General features: G+C 42.9%; 1 protein-coding gene across 1 annotated transcript; it reads left to right on the top strand.

The window, feature by feature from the left end:
• The first annotated feature begins 1700 nt into the window (after positions 1–1700).
• ACOX2 (acyl-CoA oxidase 2) lies at positions 1701–21432 on the top strand. The gene is made up of 15 exons (XM_013948873.2): positions 1701–1740; positions 2748–2925; positions 4220–4382; positions 6769–6920; positions 7415–7522; positions 8202–8321; positions 8815–8930; positions 9352–9524; positions 10965–11127; positions 11827–12017; positions 13206–13367; positions 14333–14438; positions 17283–17500; positions 19301–19433; positions 20703–21432. Exons 2-15 carry the CDS (start codon positions 2766–2768, stop codon positions 20763–20765), a joined length of 2028 nt encoding a protein of 675 aa, XP_013804327.2. The 5' UTR covers positions 1701–1740; positions 2748–2765; the 3' UTR covers positions 20766–21432.
• Positions 21433–21736: the final 304 nt, after the last annotated feature.

Raw genomic sequence — 21736 nt, 5'->3', positions numbered from 1 at the left:
GCCCTGGATTCGGGTAATCAGCTCATCCTGTTACAGAGACAGGTTGCTAACAAAGTCTGTTCTTCAGTTCAGGTTCAGATTTCCCAGATATCTCCCTCTCTAGCTGCACCACCTCATTGCAGCTTACAATCGGAGCTCACTTCTTTATCCAAAGGTGCCACGACACATTGCCTACCTCATTTCCCAGGCACAAACCACACAAAGGGGAACGTCTTTGCTGGACAGCACAGTGAGACAGGAGCCCAGCGGAGTGCAAGACCCCATAAAACACTTCAGCAACCTGTCACAGCCCCAGCCAGCAAGATTTCATTGGGCTATGCCCCCACGACTGGTTGCACTAATCACACACCTTCCTCAATGTGCAGATGTCAAGTTAGTCTTTCATGTCATGGGAGTTCCTCTTCTGTGGAAGAGAGCAAGAAACAATCATTTCTGTTCTTTAAACTGTCTTTTAGCTATAATCAGACTGCTCCATTATTTGGATCTGTCTTATTGCTACAGTTTTCAGTACCAGCTTTGCAATTTCTCTGTGTCATGCTGAGTTATCTTTTCCTCTGCACTCATTCCTAAAGTGCTGTTAGATTGCTTGCTGCAATGCAATTGCTTACTGCAGGACCCTTATTTTTAACCTACCTAATTTACTTCTCCCTACTGTCTCAGAAATGGCAAATTCAGCTCTTCTTCCTTGAGCTAGCTGTATCCTCAGACAGGGCACAGCTGGGCATTCCCCACAGGGAAGGTCAGATTCTCATCTGCCTATCCTAGGTATTTCTTCATATTTAGGTCATTTCAAGAAATAATCTAAAACTGCCAAAGACTGCCAAGTTTTATGCTGATAGAGCCATAATAGGAAATCTGTGATATCAACATGATACCCAAGATATGCATGCTTAGGGAAGTGGAGAAAAACACTGAACCAAAATATTAGCAACATGTAGAACTGTTCTTCCAACACATCACAGCCATACACTGTGGCGGATTTTGTTGGTTCCTACCACACCCTGCGAGGTCCTTGTGCACCCCACGGGCACGTGGACTCGACTTGTATGAAAATGCCATGAGGTATAGAGCTCATGCACGGGGCTGAGCACTTCTGACACTGGCAAAAAGAAAAGAGCAGAGCAAACAGAGAAGGTCCATGGTTAATGTCAGAAAGAGGCACCTGGCTCCCGAGTGCTGGCAACCCCAAATCGCTGCAGGATGTGATGGGATACCAAGCAGCATGTCCATGTTCAATGCCCTATAGCTCTGGCAGCCCCTTTAATCCGCTAGGCACAGCGTCCACTCCCAATGAGCGTACTCACTGCATTTACAGCCACTTGTTTTGACATATTCTTGCTCCTCCTGGTTGCTGGGTTTGCTCAGGCTCAAGCTTAAAATTATAGCTACCCAAAACCAGAAAAAAAAACACCGGGGCAAGGGCAGCGAGGAATGTTGGTAACAGCTGAAACTGCAACCTGCAACACACAAACAGTCTAAAGCCAGATCAGAAAAGCAGCATTTTTTGAAACCCAGAGACTCCAGGCTTTCGGGCGCTGGCGGCTCCGGGTTTTTACGCCAAGCAGGCGCGCAGGCCTCCCCGAGCAGCCGGCAGAGGTCAGCTGCAGCACGCCGCTGCACGCACGCCGGGTCAGGCTCCGGCGTCCCGGGGACAAGGGTCCCCGCTCGGGGAATGCTGGGAGCCGCGGCCGAGCCACAGAGGCACCAGCCACCCGTCTCCCCAAGGACGCTCGAGACAAGGTACGTGGGTTTTGCATTTGCGCCTAACGGACGGACGCCACAGATCTTTCGCACCCGCCTTCCCAAAGAGGGAGCTTGCGGCTAAACCGTACTGCTGGCTCCAACGCTGTTTCTCCGTACGGCTCAAGGGCACCTTTGGGTTCCTGTTGTTTACTCAGAGCGCCGGTTTGAATCCTCTTTCCCTGCCCAGACAGTAAGCCACCTACCCTGAATTAAAGGTCTGAACATCAGAAAAGTGGGAATTAAGGACAATTAGGGTCCCCACTAAAAACCCTGCTAATAAAGGAATTACCGAGTTAGAAGTTAACGTAAAACAGAGCTCCGCAGGAAGCGGGACACTGCAGAGGCAGCAGGGGAAGGAGCTGCCGCCTGCGGACACCGGCCGTGCCTGCGACCTGACATCAGGGAGCCCCTTCCCAGTAAGCACCGGTGACAGCAACAGCGGGGATGCTTAATGCAGGGAGGGGACTTGGCAATACTTAAAAGCCTTCTTAGACTTATAATTGGGGGATATTCAAATAATATCTTCTCATAAAATATTGGGAACAGGCAGGCTGATGAGAGTGAAAAGAAAGCTTTTATGTAATAAATAAATCATAAAACCTCCGTTTTGAGCCCTTAGAGTACCCTAAACTTTCATATTCTGTACTGTCGCAAAGAAGACAAGACAGTGCTTAAACACTTATGTAAATCCTTTTTTTTTTTTTTTTAATTGGCATGCCTGCTGCTGTGTACAAAGTACACTTCTACCTCTGTTTTCAGACCCCAGTGCTCTGCAATCGTTGCAGAAAGCTTCCCCGGGCCAGCTGCCCTTCGCCAGGGGTGAGGCAGGGAGCCATGGCCCAGATTAGCCAGGCTACCTCTGCAGGGGCAAAAATCTTGGCCATCTACTCGTACTCAAGTTAAACCGTTTTTCACTGCACTAAACCCCAGTCATGTAAATGAAACAAGACATCAACAACCAATTAAAGGGATGCCAACAACTAATGAGTCTCACCCCTCCTCAGAGCACCTCAGCTTCCAGGATGGCTCTGCTGGACTCTAGCAAACACTTGCAGGACTCTGTCCTCAGCGGTGTAAACCCCGACCTTGCCAGCGAGAGACTGACAGCCTCCTTCAGCGTGGAGAAGCTCACTGCCAGGCTGGATGGCGGTGCTGAGCACACTCGGATGCGGAGGGCCATTGGTGAGTCAGTCTTACGAGGTTTGCATTTGCTGGCAGACACAAAACACACCCATGCTCCTTTCTGCTCCTTCTTTGCATGATGTTTTTTGCATTCCTGGATATTTGCTTATTGTCTGTCTTTTAAGAAAGTAGCAGAGTGGAGTTAGTGCCCTCCGCTTGTGTAAATCAACACGACCATGCTGCAGTCGCTTCAGCTCCACCAGTTTACACCAGGCTGGCTTTCTGAAGCTTTTCCCCATCCCTGTTCTCATTCCCAAGGTTTCTGGCAAGACTGGTTAAACTGGGATACAACAAGCAAGCAACGCACAGGCAAACCTTTCTGCGCAAGCAGATCTGTACACGCAGAGGGGCCAGCGCTGCCTGGCAGACGTGCGATGCACGTTGTGCTTTAACCAAAGCAGAACGGCCCTTCTCAGCAAGGCAGACTTGGCAGAGCGGGAAATATCTCGTGTGTCACGGTGGGTCTGCTGCAGGGCTTGTTTGGCGAGGGTGAGAAGCTTTCTCGCTTGTGATGTGCATGCTGAAAGATGACTTTGCTGAGAATGAAGAGAGGAAAGGATGCTCTTTTGACTCTGCAATTACACCCATATTACATTCTTAGTGAATGAAAAGGGCACAAGCCACTGGAATTGTGTGCTTTATGGTACAATTGTAGTTAAGTACATCTTAAATGTGAACGGACAAAGGTTTTGAGGCAAAAAGAGACCAGCATGATTGTCCAGTCTGACACAGAAAGAGCAAGCCAAAGAGTTGCTCCCTAACATTGTGAATGTCCAGTCAAGTCCCAAGCCGAGTTGCCATTGCTGAGTAGGACACCCTGGCAGGTACCGGCACTGCTCTGACCGGTAGCAACCTCTGTGCACAACTCTGATAATTTCAACACTTGCTACCATTTAATCACAGTAACACCAATTAGAAACAGCCAGATTTGTAACATTTGCTATCTGAAGAAAAACTCTCCTGGTATAAAGTCGCCTCCTACGCAGTGACCAGGGAAGGTACCTTACACTCCAAGCCCATCATTTCTACTTGACTTAACAGCAACCCTTATCACAGGACCACTTGGTTCCCCCTCTCCTCCTTTCTCCTCAAACACACCTCTTCTCAAAGCTGGGTGTGACCACCTCTCTCTTGCTGCTGAACTAATAAATCCTGAGGGAAAAAGTTTCCATTGCTGAGACAAGAAGAAAGAAGGGACCTGCAGTTCTCGTGGAGAAGACAACATGTCACAGCAGGACTCCGGTTTCCCGCAGAAAGTCCACAGTAGAATAAACTGTCCCGTATTGCCTTACAGTTGAAGCTATTGAAAGCGACCCTGCATTTAGCCGAGAAAATCAGTATTTCCAGAGCCAGAATGAGAGGTATGAAGCAGCAGTCAGAAGGGCTGTTCATCTCCAGAAAAAGATGCGTGAAATGGGATGGACTGAGAATGGGCCTGAAATCAAGTACATTTACAGGTAACTTTTTTTAATATACAACTAATTTTTTTTGTTAAAATGCCTGTATGCCAACACAATGAGCTATGGTAAAGGCTGGGAGAGGCCAACTGTTGATAGACAGGGCTTTGATACTAATGTGCTGCAGGTTTTCATTTTAGCAGCATGCTTAGGAGAGGGAAGCATTATTATATGCGGAAGAGAACTTTTCAAGGAGCAGCACAGAAACAGAGTACTTCTGTATGAAAAGCAGCTTGATAAATCACAGCAGTTCACATCACCAACATGATATATCCACTTCAACAAGTTCCTAGCCTGTGCTGCAGCTCTCTCACTACTCCTCAGCCATTTTTAAACCTATAATCAGAATTTTAAGTGGTGCTATTTCAGTTACATGACTAACTTCCAGATAGAGAAAATGTCAAATTTAGTCTATCTAGAAAACTTCTATTCTATCAAAAAATACCAAGCTATGCCGGCATGATGTGAGAACTTAGTTTGTACATAAACAGAATAAAATACTTCCCACAATTCTTTCCTTCAAGATTTTCTCTTAATACTTTGCATGGAGTTGAGCTCACTCTTGTAATTGCTTGCCCCACTTCCCCCCCACTTTGCTAAACAGAGGTACTCTGTTTGCTGCTGTCCAGTACACGCTGTCAATTTTGCAGGGTTACATCCTCACTAAGAAGGTGCGAGTTTAAAAGCATCATTCAAAAGAGTAATGCCTCGATCTTACAAAACACCGTTGACGCTCTTCCAGTATTTCATCATATGAAAGATTATGATTTTTTTATGCTAAGCTCTTTGCCTGCTGTAGCAAGTAGGACTGATAAAAGGGGAAGTTTTCTATCAAGAGCTCTTGGAGCTGATAGTTACATCTCCAAACAGAAAGCAGCTCTCCATTCCACCCTCAGAAGAAAAAAATCCCCAAAGATTTAAAAAATATCACAAAACTAAACATCCCAGAGTCTATCCTGCCTATACTTGCTTTTATCAGGCCCCCGATGCCACAGGGTTCAGCAGGGCCAGCCTTGTACTAACATATTTTGCTGAATTAAGAACACAGATTGCCTTCTAGGATAATCCTTTTGCTATGATATAGCAGGTGAGCAGTAAGTTCTTATCAACAAAAAACCTGATGCCTCCTGGTGTTGGACAGGGTGAATCACTTGTACACATCTAAAATTCATCTTCCAAATTTCAGTTAAAGTAACATTGTTTCTGGAGGGGCTGCCAAAGGTTTAAGTTATCTCTGTTAATCATAGCCATTTGCCTTTAAATTCTTTATTCATTTTTTCCCTACTTTTTCAGCATGACTAATTCTCTCTCCGGTCCAGTATAAAAGAAAGGTCATAGTCATTTGTTAAAAATAAAAGGTATCTATTTAGAAACAGATACTTATTATAGCACTGCATAAGGAAGGTGCTAAAAAAAAAAAAAAAAAAAAAAAAAATCACACAGTACTAATGAGAACAGCAGAGCCATTTGTTTTTAGGTATGTGAGTACATACATTCATATCTGTGGGGTGATTTAACCATATTCTGAGGAATCCCAGGAAGAGGGAATATATTCCTCATATTCTCTTTTCAGGATTTCTATCAAAAAATAAAACCTTAAAACAAATGAGTTGCAGGTTTGGACCATGGAAGTTACTACATTTAAGTGCTTCCAGCACAATGCTTTTTAGGATGTGCACAGCCATACCAGATGGTCAAGGACCTGACCAGACATTAAAACAGGGCTTACAAGGATGTACTTGAGTTTGTTCCACAAAAAAACACATTAAGTCAGGCCAAAGCTCCACATACCCCGGTATCCTATCTCTGATGGTGAGTGACAGCAAACACTCAAGAAACAGTATAGCAACAAACCAAACATACAAAGGTATTGTCCCAGAATGGGAACAGGAAGGTCAGCAAATCCACGTCTCAGATGACTACAGATATAATTCAGTACAATACACCCAACACCGAGCTGTCAGAGTGTTTCTTCTTTTTTCCTTCCCTGCTCCCCCACCCCAGCTCAGCCTTAAAATGTGATTCAAAAAACAGGGGGGTGAGGGGAAAACACCTACAAAGTCAAAAAAAGACAAGGAGAGTTAGCAAAGCTGTCAGAGATGTGCAGCCTTTGGAGTTGGACAGTGGTTTTCTAGAAGCTCAGCATCTGCTAATCAGAAAACAGGCCACACCTCCAAGAGCAAGTGAAATAATAAAGCATGTTATGAAAGAAGGCACAAAACCAGCTTGAAAGAACACTTCTGCAACACTATATCGATACCGCTTGTTGCGTAAGATATGACAACAAAGAAATCAAAGTTTGGCAGGTGGCACTACCTAGTGACAGCCACATTGCAATTGCCTCATTAAGCATAGCCCCAAAACACCACCTGTGCTTCCTCCCTAGGTGGCTTTCAGGAGACATAGCGTTTCTCCTTCACCGTGTCTTCATGAGAAGTATTTCAGTACTGGGCTCTGATAAACAGGTTGCCAAATGGATTCCTCTCGCCACTGAACATCAAATTATAGGAAGCTACGCCCAGACCGAACTTGGACATGGTAAGGCTACGAAGAACATGTAGCATTGCCATAGGATGAGAGGCACTGGCCCAGATTCTCAGGGGAACTCGAGTTCAATCTGTCCAGAGTTTTGCTGAGGCAGGAATGGCCCAGGAGGAAGAGGACACTTTCAGCTGAGAGATTGCTTTCCTTCAGCATTCCTCTGCAAGCTGGACATGCAGTGGTTTTGGTTTTGTCAACTTTTTCTAAGTTCCAGGAGTGAGGAGGAAAGCTTACGGTTAGATACCAGGCAGTCAAGATCAGTGGAGGGGAGGGTCACTGTCAGCCAGGCAGCTGGCCAAGCTGCAATTTGGCTTTAGAGATGTTTGCAGGAGATCGTGTGGGGTTGCCAGGGAAATTGTTCCACAGCTCTCACCAGGAAGGTAAACCACAAAAGCCTGGTAATACACACAGTCCTCCAATTTTCCTAATCATCTTTGCGATACACCTGGGAATTACTCTTTGTTTTCTGTTTTGGTTTTTTTTTGTTAAAGGAACTTATCTTCAGGGTTTGGAAACAACAGCAGTCTTTGATATCGCTACTCAGGAGTTTCTACTGAACACACCAAAGATCTCTGCAATGAAGTGGTGGCCTGGAGACAGTAAGTACCACACAAAGTTTGGTATTCATCATTTGCCTCCTTCAGTTGTTAGGTTTGCCTCACTCAAGCTCCATGTCTGAGAGCAAGGTGCTAGCAAGAGAAGACTTCAGCGGGAGTTGCAGAATATCTATGGATGGGAAGAGACCAAAGGATTGCGTACAGATTTAAAGGCCAGAAGGGATCCACCAATAGTTATTAAAGCCCTTGGATGGCAAGGCTGGAGAATTTCACTCAGTGAAACTCCTGCCTCTGCAGGAATCATTCTTCCCTTCCTAAGTAATACTCAGGTGGTCAAAAATTATACTGAGAGCAGCACACTCCATACAGATCCAGAGTCCTGAGTAATTACTGGAGCTATTCAGCACAGCCACAGCACTTCCCATTTTGTCAGTACTACATGTGCTTTAATTACTTATTTTTTCTCATCCAGTGATGCAAACTGGTCATCCAAGCTTCACAGGCAGCAACAGAGGCAGAAGGATTATGTGACTTCTGAGAGCCAAGAGCAGTCAGGATGCAGATTTAGGCATTCTCGGGCTTCCAGCACCTGCGGATCACACCTATCCTGACCTATTTGTTAGCAAGACTGAACGCACAACCCGTGTTGACTGCTATTAATTATGGAAGCTTTTGGAAAGTATCTTGTCTTAAGGGAATGCGATTGTGTTTCTTCTTCTAGTGGGAAGGTCAGCCACCCACACCGTGGTATTTGCTCAGCTGTATGTCCACGGGAAGTGCTACGGAGTGCATCCCTTCATCGTGCAGATACGCAGCCTTCAGGACCATTCGCCACGTCCAGGTAAACAACTCTAGACACTGCAGCTCTTCTGCAGGTGCTCTGCCTATTTTGTCCTTAAGTATTTTCTAAAACACTGGACCCAGGGAGAGTAAGCACAGATAGTTATAATCACCAAAACCAAGCCAAGAAAGATATCCAAGCATAGCTATTATTAACCCTGAACTTTTTATCTCAAGGAACATTTATTGCATCCTCAGTTAAATCCAAACTAAGCCCTCTTCCTGACCAGTGTCACAGTTCCAACTCTGGACTGCTCTGACCACCTCTAGTTAACACTTCAGTCCTGACCCCAGCCAGTATCGGTAACAGGTGGTTCAAGAAAGCAAAATATCACAGGGCATACAGATGCCCATTTCATCCCTCAGGCAAGGTTACTCATGCTGGGGGAAAAGCAGGGTTGAACATGCCCTTCCTTTGAGATCCCCAGCCTGTTGCAAAAGAGGGAGAAAAGACTTTCAGTGGAAGTAAATAGGATATATTTTCTCATTTGTAGGAGTGACTGTGGGAGACATTGGTCCCAAGATGAATTTTGAGCACACTGACAATGGCTACCTCATGCTGCAGAATGTACGCGTCCCCAGGGAGAACATGCTGAGCAGGTTTTGCGAGGTACATAAGGCATTTAAATCACAGACTCGCCAATCAGATTCTCACTGCACAGCCAGAGAGATGACAGGGACTTGCCCAAATTTCAGGCAGAAATCTTACTTTGAGGTGCACACAAGTTTCTAAAGTTCTATCAAGGGCAGAAGTTATCCAAGTCCTAAATGCACTGCTGTCTCAGGAATCACGTGTTCAAAAGTTAAGGATTATAGGATAGGCAGAACATATGAGAGTTAGAAGCAGCAACAGTTTGTATCTCCAGTTGGATACATTTCATCCATCATACATGACAATATTTAGTTCTGTATTCAGTGAAAGGTTTCAAGGTCCATTGTATTCTATGCATAGAGATTGCAGAACCATCTTATGTACTGAAAAGTTACAGTATTGAAGACGGAGGCATCCAAAACCCTCTCTCTAATTCTAGGTTCAGCCAGATGGCACCTACGTAAGATGGGGGTCAAAGAAGATTAATTATTTCACAATGACTACAGTACGCATTTCCATCCTTTCAGATGAAGTTATACTACCTCTAATGAAAGCTTGCACCATCGCCATCAGATATTCTGCAGTTCGCCGGCAGTCCAAGTTAAAGCCTGGGTAATGCCATTCAAGTTAGCAACAGTGGGAAAGGGACCGTACACCATGTTCCCCCAAACCATTCTTTATTTCTGCCTTTCATCTTATCTTTCAGCACATCATTGGCTTATTTCCCTGCCCAGACAGGAAGGGTATTACCAACACTCTTCTCCATTATTTACATTAACAAGCTTCAGTCAAAGTACATGTTCACAGTGCTTTTCTGAGATAAGCTTCATGGTTTGAATAGTCCGGCAATTTATGCAGACAACTTATTTTTCTTGACTAGCCTTCCCACATGATCACATACCTCAGCAGAATCTAGACAAAGCAGACAAGTAACTGAATTCTTATTCTATACCATCCTACTAATAGATACAACATTAACATGGCTTCCAGCATCCACACTTTACAACATTGAATTTTATTAGTCTTCTAAGGATGCCTGTAATTTTTAAATAGATATTTTCATTTGAGTAGGTTGCAAAATTTTAACTTGAATGGCCTTTCAAAAATAAGATCCTAACGAGAATATGCTTTGTTTCAAACGCAAAACTAAACACAAAAACACTGTATGCTAAATTCCTGTAATAACCAATTTCATCATTTGAAGTCTTAAGTGTACTAGACACAGGAAAAGTGGTAAAGAACAACATTAAAGAAAAAGCCCCAAAAGCTTAAAATAATTTAGACCCAAATATGTTCAAAGGAACAGAAGAATCTGACCCACCAGAAAAGAAACTGTACAGTTCTAATCTAATTATACATTCAAAAGGCAATTCTATCTCAAAGAAGCTTTTCTGTTTTATGACTGTTAGGATCAAAAAGTTAAAACTACCGGCAATGCAAAACAATCTGCTTGTAGGTACAGCTAGTAAGAGGCTTGACTATGACCTTGGCATTCCTATTTTACATTGAACAGGCAACAACGCTAAAGCACAGTTGCATCCTCTGCCTGCCTTGTGGAGTCATCAGCTGGGGTTGGCACTCTCCTAACTCTATCCAAGACCAGAGGATCCAGTTTGAAAAGCAAAAGCTCTTCAGGGTGCAGTGCCACTGCCTCAGCTATGACATCTAATACCTTGCTGTCCTTCAAGGCTTCATCCTCTCCTGCAGCCCCTGTCCCCGCTCTCTGCAGACTGATCACACAGAACCTTTTCTACTCTGTTCATCTAATTCACCAGCGTGGCAGAAAGTTCACTTTTTTTCCTGGTCAGGCTTGTTTTTCCTAACAGCTTAGCAAGTTGGACAGATTTGTCATGCTTGTCCAACCCCAGAGGCAGCACAGGGACAGGAGAGCAGGGACCAACCTCTCCTCTTGGTGGCAGTGAGCTGCCATTAAATCCACTCAGTTCTTTTCACGTACCACTTCTCGGTAACCAAAGACGCAGTTAAGGTAACCTAACAGTCACTGTGCCTGCACCCACAGCTTTCCAGGCTTCATCAGTTGTTTTCCAACAGGGAACAAGAAGCAAAAATCCTTGACTACCAAACCCAGCAACAGAAACTGCTGCCGCAGCTGGCAGCAGCCTACGCCTTTCATTTCATCAACATCTACCTGCACGAGCTGTTCGACAGGGGGTACCAAGAGATCCAGGGCAGGAACTTTGACTCGCTGCCAGAGGTAAGCTGCCGCAGAAATAGTTCCAAAGTTATTTTGCACTTACGCTATACTTCTCATCCCTAAATCTCAAAGGAAGTTTGCAAACTGCACATGTATTCCTCTCACCACCAGTAACACTAGAAAGCCAAAGCTTGAAAAGATCAAACAACTTTCCTTACGTTCACAACCAATCAGCAAGAGCGTTAGCTTCACCGCCCCAAACTTTTGGCTCCGAGAACTATCATAGAAGGAAAAGGGCTTGGAAAGCATGTTAATTTGATAAAAACTTTGTTCTGAGTAGCTGATGGTGCAAACCATTATTTCACAACTTCATCTACAAATTCACATGTAAATATTCACTTCCGGGCCAAAAACAAAAACATGATTTTTCAGATTGAACATGAGATCTTGCAACTGGAAGCCTAAAATGAAAGCACACCCTGAACAAGGGCAGCCAAAGTCACTGCTGGTTGCAAGAAACTCAAAAAAGCAACAACAGCGTGCCCAGCATGAGGGTGTGCAGAATTCCAGACAGAAACCAGAGGCCCGGCTCAGCCTACACACATGCAAAGGAAGATCTAATGCCACAGAAATTGCACAAAATTTAAAGAAGAAAACCATCCTATCTCTTTATGAACATGTACAGAGGATTGCTTTAAAACACTTTCACCATTAATAGTTGGGGGGGTTGTTTTTTGTTTTTTTTCTTGTCAAAAACAGCTTCATGCATTTTCTTCGGGCTTTAAAGCCATGGTTACTCAATACTGCACTTCAGGAGTGGAGATCTGCCTCAGAGCATGCGGAGGACATGGGTACTCTCTGCTGAGTGGACTCCCTTCCTTGTACACTAGAGTACTTGCTTCTTGCATTTACGAAGGGGAAAACACAGTTTTGTTCCTGCAGACTGCCAGGTAACAATTCAAATTTGTTCATCTAAAAGCCCACCCCCTCATCTTTTCAACTTCTACCACTTCTTCTCCAAAACCAGTAAAACCAGCTACTCCTTTCCCATAACACCTTCTAAAAATACAATTTAGGCCATAAACTATTCATGTTTTCTCTCTAATAGACATGGAGGTGTGTGGGAACTGGATTATCTCTTCTATTTTTGGTTGTGGGACATATCCAGATGCTGTTCTGCATAACCTCATTTTCCTCTTTGTCTAGTAATGCAGTGAAAACATTGCTATACAAGTTTTGTGGTTTCTTTTTTAAAGCAACAGATTTAACATGATATTGGTAAAGTGAGGTTGATTCAGAGAAGGCAAAGTTGCTGGATACTGATCCTGGACGAGTAACGTTCTAAGAACACCACTTTCCTCAGAGCACACAGACTAATGATTATCCAGAGTAGGTGAAACGCAAGAGGGGGGAAAAAAAAAAAAAGCACATCTGCTTGTACTTTTAACAATGCGTGTTTTTACTAGAAGGAGAAAAACAGTACAGTCGCCAGGGAAAAGGTACAATCACATAGCTCTGTGCTTGCATGCACACACCTCTGCACTCATTACTGCCTCTTCTTGCAAGATCAGCAACAAGGTCAAGAGAGAAGTGCTTAATGCTTTACTTCCAGACATGGTCAATGTAGGTCATGGCTGAAATGCATCAGTGAGGGGGTGGGAGAATGTGCCTTTGGCTCACATTTAGCTCCAAGGAAAGTGAACATCAAGGGAACATCTCAAGTTTGTTAACATGACATGACTGTGTGTTGGGAATCAGAGTGGTTAAGTCCAAACCAGCATTAAGACTCCCAGTGCTGAGACTCATGCTACAAAGATGGTAACACATTTAATCATCCTGCAGCAGAGACTGCTAATAACCACAGCCAATTCCTTTCTAAAATTCATCACTACAGATTGCTGCAGCATTAAATACCGTAGACAGCCATCCCTGCGGCCCATCACACATCAGGTTACTGCAAGTAACAGGTAAAACAAAAGGCTGCTACTTGTTTAGTCCATTTTGGATCACTGATGGGATGGGTCGCACACTACTGTTCCTCGCTCAACCCAGGGAAGCGCCACCTTACCTGTTTGCATGGCCGTTCGCTGCATGGAGATCGTGACAACGGCCTGCTCTGACTGTTACCCTCTTCCCAGGTTCCTGATTAAGTGCTTCATGGCAGCTAGTGCTGGCCAGCCCATTCCACCATCTGTCACTTACTTGTCTTCAGCGAAACCCGGGAAGTGTCCAGCCAAGGACAAGTTGGATTTTCTCAGTCCAGATGTTTATCTGAAGGCCTATGAACAAATGGCAATCAGGTCAGTAAGCAGGAAGGGAGAGGAGCTTTCTGTCTGATATCAGAAATGTGTTGGAGTTCAGCTTCTTTCAAGAGAGGTACAATAACATTAAATTCAACAAGAATTGACACCATCTTCTCCTGAAAAGGAAGACTTAACCCCTCACAAAGGATTAACATGCATGTCAAATGTTGATATTAAACTTTCACATTCAGAACAGCAGAAGTTTTTATGCTATGTGCTACATACAACAACTACACCCCATACAGAGTTGATTCGCTGCAGAGCTGATGACACTATGTAAATAAATCCCAAAGCATGTCACAGAGTTGTCATCCAGTAAGACCTTTAGGCAACTGGACCCTATGCAATTCTATACGGTAAATTAAAATTTCACATACCTGAAAAACTGATGTTTGTTTTCAATTAATACTGCAGCAAACACAAAGCCTCACATTCTGTCTGTAGCTGTTCAACTACCCAGTCAATTATTCAATACAAATAAAAATGCTATCATGAGTGGCCTCATCCATAAGTATTATGTGCGCATTTATAGGTAGCATATGTATCATCTCTGAAAACTACATAAACAGACAGACAATCTTGATGTCATTCAAACCAGTGTAAACAGGAGCAGGATTTGGATCCCTGTGTAGAAGAGCAGAAACATGATGTAACATCAGTTTGATATTATTGTCACCTTATTTTATTTTGCAAACTTTCCCTCAAAAAAAGAAAAAAGAACACCCTCAGAAGGCTCCCCAGCAAACTATAATGGGAGCTGTGGAAGGTACCTGGGTGGTGTGGGCACTTTGCTCCAGTTCGTACTTAGATAGCTCATTTTGCATGACTAAAGTTCTCTCCTGTGAGGTATAGACAACGCGGAATTTCAGAAATGCCATTTTGCTGTTGATCACACACAAGTCTGAGTATGAAACGAGTGCATGTGGGCTAGAGTATTTAAGTAAGTTTTTTCAATTTTCCAGACTCTTAAGCAGCAACGCAGCTAAACTACAGCACTTGATCCAGTCAGGAGCCAAAAAGCACGAAGCCTGGAACCAGTGCACAGTACAGCTGGTAAAGGCCGCACAGGTTAGTGCAATTTCTATGCTTATTAGACATACGTGGTTACGATACAACAGGCAATAGAAACAGCACAGTTAGCCTGAAAAGGTCTCGACACTGTTTTTGTTTCATGCTAGCATCTAAAGGACACCACTAAGACCAGGGTACCACCGCGCTCTACACAGTCGAAATTCATAGTAAGAAACAATTCCTGGTGGGAAGAGTTTCCCATCTGAATAGACCAGGAGGGAAAAGACAGGACGGGGTAGAAACATATGGGAGAAGAAACATGCTTGTGGTTGTGCTGCCACCTGTAGCAGAATCAGACCTCCCATGGCCTGCAACCAGAACCCACCATCTCCAGCTAATGCCCCTCTTTTTACAAGAACCTGGCAATTCTGGCTCTCAGGTGAAAGTCTCCCCTCAGTTTGCCTACTGAAAGCTAGGGTGAAATGCACCTGCTATTTCTTACATCTTCTGCTCTCAAAAGGAAAGATAAACACAGCGAAAACAATAAAAAGTTGTGATGAGTCCAGTGTCTAAATTACTACTAGAAGAAATCAAATTAGCAAAGTCAAATTAACAAGATATCCAAAAACCACTCCCTGTTGACATGGCTTAAGCAGGCAAAACATATTCCTTCAGCTGAAATAGGACGGGGACAACAGCATTATTTCCCCAAAACAGGGGGTTACTGCCATGTGGTACATAATTAAACACAAAAGAAATCAAGGAATAAAAAGAAGCCCTACATTTAAATGAAAAACAAAACCACTGATATTTCAGTATCTCTAGGATGCAAAAAAAGTGAAATTTATCTACAATTATAGTAGATCTTCCTTCCTTCCTAAAATGAGGAGAGGAAGATTTTGAAACAGATCTGTGGCTTCTTTTACCTTGCTTCAATTTTTAAATGAAGAACATCTTGGTGTAATCTATGGTTCAGACTGAGCTTACCCAGATTGAAATGGACTTAGCTACAAATCTCTCACATGCAAAAAGGAGCTCTACACATACTTAACTGCAGTAATATCATTTAGGTAATTTCATAGTAGGGAAGACTTGCACTTAGTCAAATTAGGTAAAGTCTATGATAGAGCAAACTCTTTCTCAGAAAGAGACAAGATTCTTTCAAAAACATGAGAAGCATTTATCCTCTCATGTTAGCTAGTCTTTAAAAACAAGAACTCGCTGAGTAAGTGAGCAAAGATTAGCTCTTAGTACTAGTATTATATGTGATGATTTTTCTGCTGTGTGTGACCCTCGATTTTCCAACTACACAGATTCAGCAGAAGCACCAATTATTCAATGCTGTAAGCTTGAAAAAAAGAGTAGAAAAAGAGAGTCAATTTCTTCAAAAAAATAAACAGGAGAGGAGAGCACCCGTAAACAAAACTTTTTTCTTTTTAATTAGTTTCCCAATAATTGTTCAACTGTAAATACATTTCTAGTGGAATGAAACTGAAGTGTTCCTATTCAGAAATTACCTCTAGAAAAAAAAAAATTAAAAACTTTCTGACCAGCACTCCCTGTGCACAAACCCGAACAAGCAGTTTATTCCCATATGTACTCAAATCAGTGGCGAAAGTCTCTTGGACTGGAGAGGAGACCATATGTCAGAGGAGGAACCTGAATATGGTTATCTCTGATGGGCAAGGAGGAAAATCTAGACAGAAGACTAGTCAGAAAGAAACCATTTCCAAAGAGCCTAACATATACAGAGGCTTAGCTGTGATATTTTCAGTGACAAGTGCACTGCTAAGTGCCCTAGACTCTTCAGGAAACAGGATCTGGACCCACAGAGTTTCTTAGATACTTCAAGAGGAGGGAGATTCCCCCAAAAACCTTGAGTTTTCCCCATAACTTTAAAAACTTGATAGTCTGCTACCTTCTTGGAGCACTTCTGTATTTACTTCTCATTCCACACCTTCCTTGAAGGATTGTCCATGCTGCTGCCGTGGCAGCTACGCAAACGAACGGCTGCCAGGTCTCAGCTAGGTAGCACAGACACTGCTTGTGGCTTTGCAGCGGACTCCACACGGGTTAATTGCATGAGCAGTCACTGAGCTTCTTGGGCAGGTTTGGCAGTCCACGCTGACCTCCATGTGCCTTGGCCACACTGGCGATGCAGGCGTGCCTTGCAAACACCCACAGCTGGGAGGAGAACTGTACAGTGAAGGACTGAAACCATGCAGATAGCAACACCGCTAACCTCTCTGAGTAGTCAGAATAACAAGACACCCCCTTCTCCCAAGCAGGTAGAGCCAGCTGCTTCATTTACTCTGGAGCTCGGCTGTACTAAGTTGAAATTTCTGCAAGTCAGCAGTTAGACACTCTACTAGTTGCTGACCCAGGAACGATCAGTTTACTTAAAACAACTAATGCAAAAGAGGCATGTTTCATTCTTCTTCCGTGACAGTGGATGTTTCTAGCACTGAAGCCTCACAGACACTGAGCAACGTATCACGAGTACAGGGTCTTCAACAAAATGCATTATCTCCTTGTTGATATATAACCAAGATACTACTTGCTAGAGATTAACACAAGCACATTCCGATGTGTTTCTGTCATACAAACTCTTTGGGGTATTCACCAAAAATATCTAGAATAAGTACTACCACGATTTCTGAAGCAGTTTTCTAGCATTTACAAATACCACTGTGTTGACTGTTCACATCCCCAACACTTTTCTCTACTGTAGCAGTAAGACATGAATGCAAAAGGCCTAGTCAACTGACAAACAAAGAATACAGACTGGAAAATTGCCAGGAAAACCAAAAGGTTTTTATATTCTTTGCAAGAACATTTGAGTCACTTGGCCTGCTAAAAGGGTTAGAGGTGTATTCACTGTTGATTGTATTTGTTTTCCAGGCTCACTGCCACTACATCACTGTGAAAATCTTTGTGGAAACTGTGGAAAAACTTGACAACAAGGCTGGTATCCAGAAGGTTATGAAACATCTTTGTGACCTCTTTGCATTACATGGTATCTTCTCAAACGCAGGAGACTTCCTGTATGATGGATACCTATCTGGAGCTCAAATGGACCTGGTCACAGCGTCGTACCTGGACCTCCTGGCTGTCATTCGGTGAGCTGCTCTAGCACGAGAGGAGGGACACAGCTATTCAGTTTGTCTCTGCGACAAATATAAAATGGCACTGCTGTCCCTATACCAACATTTCCAAAGTCAATCCCACCTCACTCGGTTCTTATTTTCATTGCCTGACAGCAAAAGAAATTGATCGAAATATCTGCGCAGAACTCATTTTCACAGCAAAACAGATCTAAGCATCTAGCACCCCTGTAATCACTGAATTCAAGTTCTGTAACATGAAATCTTGAATTATAAATCAAGAAATCCTAAACACTTTCCTCGATTCGCAGTAGAGACAAAGCAGTCAAATATGTAGTCAGTGCAGCACTGGCAGGAGGGAACCAGAGCAGCCTCTGAGCACAGACTGCAAAACCTGCTTAAGCAGCCGCTACTACAGCCTACCCTGTTGCCATGGCTGAGTTGCAACTGGTACCCGAACGATTCTGACTAGCGCTAGCGCAGACGCATCTGCTCAACATTGCACTGACAACACAAGCTGCAGCACAATCACACCTAAATATACACCACATCACATTTGGCTGTAATTCTATGTTTACAAGAAAGTTTTCTAAGCTTGATCTGCTTGTAAAGAACACTTATTACACACCACATGACTGAAGCCATTTTCACAAAGGCTTCATCTTTACTATACGGTGCTATTTGTTAAGAACAGAGTGCAGAGAAGTGAATTGCTACTGCATGCAAAATCCTACTTAAGTCAGTCGGTGAGAAACAAGAACACACCATAACCAACAGCTGAACAGGAGTGAGCCAAACAGCAGGTATTTTCAGAACTAATCACAAAATTGAAGAGGGGATAAGCTTAAGATTCATTTTCAAAAAGTCCATAATTTCACATAGCTATCTTCAGAATTCATTTTAACTTCTCAGTATTAGTCCATGCCTTGTTAACAGGATTCAAGAAAGGAGAGGGTATTTACCTGTGTAATTAAAGTCAGTTATTTAGGATTAGGAAAAAGGATACAAATATTTCTGGTCTGGAAAAAGAATAGCAGCCCTTCCGCAGAAGGAACTCGTAGATGCAAACGATGGCTTTTGAGCAAGCCACTCTGCATCCATGCACCTCCTGTGTGGGGTACAGCAATAGGAGGATAAGGAAGAAAGAAACCACCGCCTGCTTAAGAGGAAATGCTGATAAAGCACAGCTGGAAGTGTCATTACATACTTGCCCTTATCTCATGCTTTTCTCTAGCTATCTGTTGTAGACCACTGTCAGAGATGGGTCACTGGGCTAAACGGGCCCTTGGTCCAACGTGGCGCAGGGTTGCTTTCTTAGAGATATGCTGATGACAGCAGAAGGCCTGCGTGCCCCATGATGATGTTGCAGTAGCGCTTAAGAGTAGATGAAGAGTGGAGATCAGCAAAGCACTTCAGATCAAACTGGCAGTAACCTTATTCCATTTTGTAAGATAAACACATATAGCAGGAGGGGAGGGGAAAAACAAAAAAACAAAACAAAGAAACAAGCAGAGTCTGCTGATAAAACAGTCTGACATGACATTGAGTGCTAAATTAGGGGCTGACCCTCAGAGATTACATGACTTGGAAACACTCGTTCACCAATAAAGCACTGAGTTGTCTGTGACAGAACATGCCACTGAGGAATCAAAACAAGCAGGATTTTCCTTGCAATTTAGGCAAGAGGGAACACCGGTGCAAGAATTCTGGACAGAAGAACTTGGACCACTGACTTAGAAGTTCACCTCCAACTTATTTTGCTCTTTTGCAAAGCTATATCTACCTCATTAACATGAATGTCGTTCATCTCCTTAGGATGGATGCTGTTCCACTAGTGGATGCTTTTGACTTCACAGATAAGAGTCTGAATTCTGCACTTGGCAGTTATGATGGACAGGTTTACCATCGGCTTTACGAGTGGGCTCAGAAGTCACCGACCAACCAGCAGGTATGGATGCCAGATTACAGCCAGGCAGCTTTTGTATTAGCCACAGTAGAAATTGTTTGCTTTTCTTTTTAATAAGGCAAGGCAGATAAAAGTAAGCAGAATAAGAGCCTTTAATTCTCAGTATCCCACTGTGAACCATGAACTGTGATACTCCAGTTATAGCAACTACAGTCTTAACTCCGACATAACTCAAAACAGTCAGCGGGGCCCTGTGCAAACGTACATATCAAACATACCTATCCCGTATCCCAGGGTGAAGGGGGAGATAGTAGAAGGAGGGGGCACAGAAGCAGGTCACAAGAGCCATTTAGTTTCAATTCATATGCAGAACAAACCGCCAGGCAAGAGGAATCTTGTCCCCACCATTTAAAGTACCATCGTCAACTGAAGAGCTCTGCTGTCCATTTGCAACTAATGCAATCCCTCCCTGTGAACATCAGAGGGGATCCTTCAATCGCTAGTGCTTAAATCTACTCCAATTGCTAGTATTTAAAGAGGGGTAACTAGTACTCTGGGTGCTGTAATCCATCACCAAGTTGTAGACTTGTACTAGGGAGCAGGATTGTTGTGTGCCACCAACGTGTTTGGGTTTTTTTGTTTTTTGGGTTTTTGGGTTGTTGTTTTTTTTTTTTTTAAACTTATGACACTGGTAATATTGTACAAAATAAGCTAAAAAAAGTCTCTTTACATAATTAGTATTACAGAATAACTCTAGATGGCTGCGAGAGACACAAATAGCAAGGTGTTCTCCATTGACTAGTACCTTTACCAGTGTAATTTTTTTTAAATAATATTTTAATGAAAAAGAGTATAAACAATAAACAAGGCAATTTCACCCTTCATGATCTTTAGCATTTTACTTTCACTTCTTAATTCATCCACATTGCAGAGTAATGTAAAACCTTGCATGATGCAAATGGCTACTGCTCTGTTTGAAAACTCATCTTGCCTTAAGTGACATTTTTTACTGTGGTAATCAGCCCTCCCTTTGAAATTCTACAGGTGAGCACAAAATTTGCCTTTAACAAATAGTCAAGTTCAAGCATATTTTTTGAAGTTAAATTGTATGCTATCCCATTTGAGGTAAGAAGTATTGTGAACTGGTTACAGAAGGACAGTATATATTATAGGGGAAGAGATCTTGCATATAGTTGTAAAAGATTTAAAGTGATCTAGCTTTCTATATTTCAGAGATCATTCTTAAAATACATAGCCTGTTCCTTCTTCTTAACTGCCATTAATTCCTTTGCACGTTCTCCTTCTGAACAGGTGAGCCCAGCTTATGGAAAGTATTTGAAGCCACTTCTTCAGAACAGACTATCAAAATTATGAAGACCATGATCTAAGCCAAGGACACAAGCTCCCTCCTGTTCTTTGTGCAGCAGTACATTTATACAGCATCAGTAATGACTAATCAGAGATTATTAATCAGCTACTTACTTGCAGCTGCTACCGCATGAAACATGATTCTTAGCCAATCGTTTGCATTTAATCGCAAGCAGAAGCCAAACAACTCTGAGTGGTATCCACTTCCTGTATAGCAGAAATAGTCTAGTTTTTCTCTTTTCTAACCTGAAGTGTCCAGATAGCAGCAGAAAATAAGCCGTTTGGCTTTCTGATTCTTCTTCCAAGTACACTGTATTCAGCGTAAAGAAAAAAAAATATTATGAGCTCACCCTCAGTTTGTTACAACTGTACAGTGCCTCCCAAAAAAACTAGCAAACTATCCTTACTAAAAGATCCAAGCAAGATAAAATTATGGTTCTTGGTTTCTAGGAACAACTTGTTCTTTTAGATCAAGAGGTCTATTAGAAAGTGCGTTTGTTTGGGCAATGAAAATAGCTCTTAACTCGTCCAGCAGTGATGTATTCCTGGCTAATGAAGATTCAGACAAAGCTGAGGTCAACTCCAGTCTGTGCAACTTATTTTCCCATTAATAAAGTCCTTCATAACTGTCTTTCTATAAACCTTGGGCTCCAGTAAAGCATATTATTTGGAATACTGCTTCTCTAATTATTATACTTCATAATTATGTAAAGGGCAGACTGATCCAAGCCAACCGTTAGTTTACTAGTAAATGAAGTGTTGCAAGGAACATCTTGTCATTATAATCAAATGCCAGTTTAACACAGATATTTCATAACGTGCAGCATTCAGGAAACAACCGTCTTTCCTGAGCTTCCTCAATTCATCTTGCTTCTTTTTCCTTTAAGTAGAATAAACTCTTACTGCCAGTTAGTATAAAAGTCAAAACCCCTACAACGTATGAAGAGGAAAGACCAAATGTGACAGAAGAATACACT

This window comes from Apteryx mantelli, chromosome 12 (assembly GCF_036417845.1).
Source record: "Apteryx mantelli isolate bAptMan1 chromosome 12, bAptMan1.hap1, whole genome shotgun sequence".
Lineage (NCBI taxonomy): Eukaryota > Metazoa > Chordata > Aves > Apterygiformes > Apterygidae > Apteryx > Apteryx mantelli.
This window is presented reverse-complemented; position numbering and strand designations above follow the sequence as displayed.